At 41.1% G+C, this 7,979-nt stretch overlaps 1 protein-coding gene across 1 annotated transcript; it reads right to left on the bottom strand.

Annotated features, from left to right (window-relative positions):
* Positions 1–2,475: 2,475 nt before the first annotated feature.
* On the bottom strand, positions 2,476–3,675 carry LOC139309618 (actin, cytoplasmic-like). The gene has a single exon (XM_070933748.1). The coding sequence runs from the start codon at positions 3,673–3,675 to the stop codon at positions 2,476–2,478; it is 1,200 nt and encodes a 399-aa protein (XP_070789849.1).
* Positions 3,676–7,979: the final 4,304 nt, after the last annotated feature.

Raw genomic sequence — 7,979 nt, 5'->3', positions numbered from 1 at the left:
TAGCAGACTGATGGCATTCAGGAAAAAACTGTCCTTCTGTCTTGTTGTTCTGGTGCGCAGAACCCTATCACGTAGTTTTGAGGGTAGAAGTTGAAACAATTTATGTCCAGGATGTGAGGGGTCTGTAGATATTTTCACAGCCCTCTGTTTGACTCATGCAGCATACAGTGAAAGGTAGCTTGGTAGCAATTGTTTTTTCTGCAGTTCTAATTATCCATTGAAGTCTGTTTCATAAATTGTTTCCTTTGATACAAGAAATAAGATGATGAAAACGTGGTCAACAAAATAAAGTATCGGTAAGTGAATCCTGCAGCACTTTGTCCCGTAGAGAGTTGTTCCTCAGTAAATTGGCCCTGGCAAGTTGGCCACAGCAAATTGGCCACAACAGGTTAGCTGTGGTGAGTTGTCCCATTCTGCATCCAGAGTTTGCCCAAATAGTTGATCCGTTTGCTTTACATATTACTCTTATTACCTAGAACACAGCCTTAACATCTCACATTCAATGCTAAGAAAACTATGGTTATTTTTCTTTGCTTATTTCATGGGGCATAGAACTTTTCTTAGGTTATATAGAAGTGGCCCATATCAGGTATACCTGTATTATGCAGGCAACAGGACAATAAGTATATAAATAAGTGTGTATTTGTTCCATATATGTTGGTATGTGTGCATATATTAAATGGATTATTGCAGAATTTTTAAAAGCTTCCTAAAAGGAATTGGGTTTTGTTTGAGAATCCTAAACTATTTCCAAAAAGGGAGGGGGGGGAATGATGTATGAAACAGCTTTAGCTCTTGAATATTTTTTTCTTCCCACCATGACATCATTCCTGCTGTCTTTCTTCCCTGTGTATTTGAGGCCTGCAGTGATCTAGTCAGGTTTAAACAGCTGCTTTTTTCTGATGCTCATTCATAGAGCCATCACTTAAGTCAAAAAGACGCTACTCACCTTTAGGTCAAAACTGCTCAGATTACAAAGAACGAGTCCACAGGTTGTTTTAAACTGCCAGCAATGTTAGGAATGTTTATGTTGGGAATAATAGGGAGAAGACAATTTATTCACTGATAGATGGTCTCATTTAAGGCTCAAGATCCTAAGATGTCTTAAGACCCTTAATGTTCCTTCAGTAAAGCAATCCTTCCTGATCAGCCCCAGCTGTTTGGTTCCTTTCTTGTGGAGCTAAACAAGCAACATTATGCTCAGACCCAGCTGGGTGACTAGCAGCTTAGCCAATGACTCAGAGTGTAACACACAAAGATCAGTATGCATTTAAATTTGCCATGGCAACAAATAGTCCGCCAGTGGTAATTACATAGATTGTCATGGAGACAGGGCAAAAGATGCAGAATGAATCCACAGGTCTTTGGGGAGTAAGACCATCTCAAAAGTTCCTGGCACATTGGCTCCGGAGACATGAGAGAAGAGACTACATCATCAATCTCTGCTCCCCACTTTAAAAACATGCTTCTGGGCAGAGAGCTAGACTGAGGCTCGTACACTCTGTAGCTGTGAGATAATTATAAATATATCTCAGCTGTAGTGTTGTTTAAGGGGAGAAGACAAAGGAGATATCTATGTTCATACATGAGCTATGTAAGAAAAAGACTTTGGACAAGCTACTTTCTTGCACTGTCTGGCATCAAACCCAGTGACCTGCTGATAGAGGAGGAATGCCCTCATTATCAACAGATGGTACCTATTTGCTACTTCTTTATTATTGTCCCTTGATAATAGCACAAATTTCAATCTCAGTTTCCCTTACTGGTATTATTTATTAATTTATGACTCTGGGCAGTTCCGTATGTATGCCATAGGCTCATATTCTCAGAATGAGATCCTGTATCTAGCAGTAGCATTTATTAGGAGTGACAGTACAGTATTCACTAATTATAGTATTTATAAGCAACAGCCACATAATTTAAATAGTCCTTTATTTTCATCTCTTTTTCTCCAATTCTGGTGTATCAGTGCAACATGCTAAGCTTTAGTAATATAGCCAATGTGCAGAATGGGTGATGAGAGTTTTATTTCCTTACCGGGTTCAATTATGTGTATGAGAAAATGTAAGCGTGGTATGTATTGTATCTGACACCTTCTTTACATTTGTGTATGTAAAAAAATCATGCCTTCTAGAATGGAAAGGTTTTATCTCTAACCATCAGTAGTGTACATAACTGTATATGTTAGTCTATTGAAGTTTTCTTGTACTTGAAAGGGATTTTAACAAATTCCTGATGCAGGTTTTTCCAGTCCAGTGCTTTCTGATGTGTGTTAATTACAATGCCTTTACACTTAGTCACAAGCAAATGAACTGATAGCTCTGAGCGCGATTCCCCTGTTCATACCCATTTCCAGAAGTAATGATAAGACAAACTCAGAAGCTGTGTAGTCAAAAACAGCATGTTGTTGAGGAGATGCCCCTTGAACCCTCATCTCTGCTCAGCCTGTCTCAGCTGTCTGGCTCATCCCCTTGGTCAGAAACAGTGGCGATGGACAATGAAAGGTCCCTTCTCATCGTAGGCCTGTCGATTGATCCACACATTTTGGAAAGCATTGAGTGAAGCTACAATGGAGCCACCCAGCCAGGCAGAGAAACTGCGGTTGGGAGAAGCTAAGATGCCCACTTTGCTCTTGGGCTCCATGTTTTGCAGTTCCTTCTTAATTCTTTCAGAGAAGCCACGGAGCATGGTGGTGCCACCAGCCAGTAGGACATTGGAAAGCAGGTCTGCCTGTCTTTCTGGTTTACATTTATTAACACTGTTTAGTGCTTGGACATGAAGTCCGACTTCTGGGTAGCCTAGCATGGTAGGATTGAAGAGGACTTCTGGACAGCGAAAGCGTTCACTGCCAATGGAAATGACCTGTCTGTCAGGAAGAGTGTAGTCCATGAGATACTTTTTCTCATCTGCATTTAGCTCAGCCTCATACTCTTCAGGGACGTAACAGCACTTCTCCTTGATCTGGCACACCACTTCCATTTCTTCCTTTTGAAAAGGGTTCCCAGATTCTCCCATAATCTTGGCCAAATATTCTGTCAGAGCATTGCCTGCTATGTCCAGGCGATAGGTAGCATGTGGCAAGATATATCCATCATGGACAGGAGCAGTGTAGGAAGTTCCATAGCCAGAACCAATCACCAGCCCACCAGTGCGTCCATATGAATAAACTGACAAAAGTGACTGATGAGCAACAAACATGGCTGGAACGTCAAAGTTCTCAAACAACAGTTCAGCCATCTTTTCACGGTTGGTAGTTGGAGACATAGGAGCATCTGTAACCAGCACAGCCAGCTCTTCAGGGCATACACTGAGTTCAGTGTAAAATATATGGTGCCACAGCATCTCTAGAGCATCCCAATCAGTGACCACACCATGAGTCATTACCAAATGTGTGCTCACCTCTGCACGCCGTTGTGGAATGTTCTTTCCAATGTAGTACAATGGACTTTCCTTCGTCCTGAACCTGGGTACTCCCACAATACTTGGCACAATGGATCTTGGCTTTTCATCTCCAGCAAGACCACTCTTGGTGTAGCCAGTACCTGTATCGATCACAACAGCAGCATAGTCCTTGTACTTATGTGATGGGCTTGATTTGGAAGTTGAGGCAGCAGCCCTTGAACTAGGCCTGTGTCCTGCAGGACCAGGGCTACCAGCTTTTTTGTGGTGGCTCATTGTAATGGGACTTTTTATATTCTCACCATGCCAAGATATGACTGAACACCTAGATACCAGTCCTGCAGCCTCAAAGTGATGGAAGAAATTCTATCAGTACAGAATATAGGAACTAGGTTGTCATAGTGATGTCCTAGCTCATGGATAGCTTCAGAGTGACATCATAATAGTAGAGGATAAATTCTAAGACAGGTATGGAAGTGAAATGGAAAAGTTTCCCATAAAGATGTTGTCATAAAGACATATCCATTGAAAACACATAATGATTAGGGACTGGTCATTGTGGAGAAAATTTATCTAGTTGCTAAGAGTTAGCAATGAATTGATGGCATGTAATCAATATGTCAAACTTTAATTGAAGTGACTATAAAAAAGGTAAAGGTAAAGATTCCCCTCGCACATATTGCTAGTTGTTCCTGACTCTAGGGGGCGATGTTCATCTCTGTTTCAAAGACGAAGAGCCAGTGCTGTCTGAAAACGTCTCTATGGTCATGTGGCCGGCATGACTAAATGCCAAAGGCGCATGGAACGCTGTTATCTTCCCACTAAAGGTGGTTCCTATTTTTCTACTTGCATTTTTTATGTGCTTTCAAATTACTAGGTTGGCAGAAGCTGGGACAAGTAACGGGAGCTCACCCCATTACATGGCACTAGGGATTCAAACTGCTGAACTGCCAACCTTTCGATCGACAAGCTCAGCATCTTAGCCACTGAGCCACCGCATCCCTTGAGGTGTCTATACTGGCCACCAAATAACTATCAGGCCAAGTTCAAGGTTTGGGTCATCACATGTTAGGCCCTAGATAGATCCTATTCACTGTAAAAGACCCAGTGATTCCCTGAGATAATCAGGAGTAATCCTGTTACATATCTGGTATCTGTTGCGGATTGGCCTTCTCTGTGATGACATCTCCCCTATGGAATGCTCTCGCCTCTGACTTTCAGGAGCCACTAAAGAGAAAACCTTGTAGGCATCTTTTGAAGACCATCTCATTACCCAGGCTTTTCCAGTATAGGAGAAGATGCTTCCACTCCATTTTTTCAATGAATATATTTTAATTGGCTAATGTTTTATATTTATATAATATATTGTTTAAATATTTTACTGATATTTTAATTGCTTCATTACACTTTGGCATAGGAAGGGATATAGAAATATATTAAATAAAGTATAATTAGAGAGCCAGTTTGGTCTAGTGGTTAGGGTACCAGGCTAGAAAGTGGGATACTATGAGCTCTAGTCTCACCTTTGCCATGAAAGCCAACTGGATGATTTTGAGCCAGTCATTCTCTTTCAGCCCAACTCACATCACAGGGTGGTGGTTGTGGGGAAAACACAGGAGGAGGAAGGTATGTTGCATATGTTCACTGCTTTGAATTGTTTGTAAAACAATAGAGGCAGGATACAAATGAAGAAAGAAAGAAAGAAAGAAAGAAAGAAAGAAAGAAAGAAAGAAAGAAAGAAAGAATAAAGAATAAAGAATAAAAAATAATTTAACTGATGCCATGACTGTCCATAACATCAAGTTCAGTTAAAGGATATAGCATTCAGATTGTTTTAGATCAGGGGTGTCAAACTGGATTTTTTGAGGGCTGGATCAGCATTGTAGTTTTCCTCCACGGGCCAGGCCGGGGTGGGGTGGGGTGGGGTGGGGTCGGGTGGGGTGGGGTGGGGGGAGATGGAACAGACGCCTCCTGTGGCACCTTGCCGGCCAAAATGGGGTGGGGGGGGTTAGCAAAGGACTGGCCTGTGGTGCCTCTGGTAGCCAAAATAGGGCTACCTATTAGCTAATGGGGGGACCGCACGTGCTATTTCCAGGCCAGCTCCATGGGCCAGTTTTAAGCACCCCGCGGGCTGGCTCCAGCTCCGGCTCTGGCTCCGGCTCCTGGGCCTTCAGTTTGACCCCCCCTGTTCTAGATGACTTCAGATCTGGTCTGATTAATCCTCACTTTCCATGTCTAGCTCTGTGAATTTGAATCATTTTTCATCAACCTGAATTCTGCACAGTGATTTATAGTTTAGAGTATATATAGTTTTTAGACACAATGACAGGAATCCATCCAAACATTTTGCATTCCTGAGCCCTGGTGGCACAGTGGTTAGAACACAGTACTGCAGGCTATTTCTGCTGACTGGCAGCTGCCTGCAATTTGGCCGTTTGGATCTCACCAGGCTCAAGGTTGACTCAACCTTCCATCCTTTGGAGGTCGGTAAAATGAGGATCCAGATTGTTGGAGGCAATATGCTGACTCTGTAAACCACTTAGAGCTGTAAAGCAGGGGTCTCCAATCTTGGCAACTTTAAGACTTGTGGACTTCAACTCCCAGAGTTCCTCAGCCAGCAAAACTTTCCTTAGCAAAGCTGGCTAAGGAATTCTGGGAGTTCAAGTCCACAAGTCTTAAAGTTGCCAAGGTTGGAGACCCCTGCTGTAAAGGACTGTAAAGTAGTATATAAGTCTAAGTGCTATTGCTATTGCTATCCCTCCTCTTTGTGCCCCATCTTGATTCTCCTGGTAATGGTGTCTACAAGAGATAATTCTTTAAAAAAAAATTCCCTCCAGAATCTGAAGCAATGGGTTTGTTTCTGAGTTACGTGTTGGAATGTAAATTTTATTCCCCTAAAGGAGAGGACTGAAAAATTATCCCACAGGTCTTCTATACTCAACACCTTGAAGAATAAACATGATTTCATTGTGAACTGGGCCTTGGTTCAAGGAATCTCCCTAGCTTTCTTTCTCTTCTGACCAGACATAGGGAATTTAAAAAAATACATCTGTGTGGCTAATCTGCCTTTGCCAGCTTAATTTTCTTGGATTGTCAGAGAAGCCATACTTGACTCTCTGTATTCAGGTAGTATTAGTGACAAATGCAGCTTATTCCAGCTGTCTAAGAATAAACTTGAAGATAATGGGCTGAATATCCTGTTCAAGCCCAGGGAAAAGAGGCAGGAGAAGAGGATAGGAAATAATCACTCATGTGTTTTTAATGTGGAGTAGTTGAATTCATTATGCCAACATTTTATAATCAGCAGGAATGTTTGATCAGTGTCTGATGAGGATCAAACATCAGCAATTGATCAGAGAGACATTTAGGGCATTTCAATATCAGTGGGTAAGAATGAAGTTCTGAATGGGGAATAAAATCAGAATCAGTTATAAGAGCAACCTAAGTATGCTTTACTAGTCTATGTTTTGACACATACCATACTCAATAGAGTGCAGTGCTTCATTATTTTATTTATATCTAAGTGTGTTAGACCTCCATGGCTGGATTTTGTTATATCTTGTTTTAAGCAGCTCACTGACCAAAATAAACTCTCTCTCTCTCTCTCTCTCTCCCACCCTCCTCAGTTTTAAGTCAGGGAAGCAATTCAGATTTGAGGACAAGATTGTCCCATCCAATCCAGATGATGTCAAAGCAAATTTCTTCAGAAGTCCAAGTCCTAGGCCAATTCTGATTTTATACTTATCCTTTACTGTATTTTTATATGCTAAACTCTGATCAGTAGCTGATTGGAATTAAGATATTTTAAGCAATTTAATTCTGAGGTGAATTAAAAGGGGGACAGTCTGTGTTTCAGAAGAGATAAAGGGGCAGAGAATCAGAGACCCAAGATACATAACGAGAAAGCGAGGAGGACTGGATGAGAAACCTTTATATTTAACCTATATTCCAGATTATATTGTTTAAGAAACTGTGATAGTACACTTCCAGTATAATGGAATCATAGCAGATTATACAGTTGCACACATACTGGTGTCCAGAATCTGTGCTCATGCTTCTATTCATATATGAAAGGACATACTGCATTCATGTTTACGAGACAAGCATACAATACAGCTAACGGTTTGCCTAATTTCAGTATGCACCAAGATATATTTGATATGTTTTTGCTGGGCATCTGCTTTATGCTTGCTCTGATTCTAATTTGAAAGGACCATATATATTACTCTCTGCAGGTTAAATAAATGCATTTAGTGTCAAAGGTATACTAAAACAGACGATAAATGTATAGAAGCACATACAAGTATTTGCCAGTCCCATTATGATGCCAAATAATTATATTTTAAAAGAGGGAGAGGAGGGAAGGGGAAAGGAAGATGTATAAAGTAACCCTGATACTGAAACATGTTCAGGGTATGTTGTGGATAAATTGAGATATGAAATATAACTATTACTGTATAACTACTGTGTTTCCCCGAAAATAAGACCCTGTTTTATGTTTTTTTGAACCCTGAAATAAGTGCTTGGCCTTATTGCCATGCATTCAAAAGCCCGATTGGCCTTATTGTCAGGGGATGTCT

The sequence above is a fragment of the Pituophis catenifer genome, unplaced genomic scaffold, assembly GCF_029215685.1.
Source record: "Pituophis catenifer annectens isolate HBS135680 unplaced genomic scaffold, rPitCat1.0.hap2 SCAF_2, whole genome shotgun sequence".
NCBI classification, from domain to species: domain Eukaryota; kingdom Metazoa; phylum Chordata; class Lepidosauria; order Squamata; family Colubridae; genus Pituophis; species Pituophis catenifer.
The sequence above is the reverse complement of the archived record's forward strand: the minus strand, read 5'-3'. Positions and strand labels throughout refer to the sequence as shown.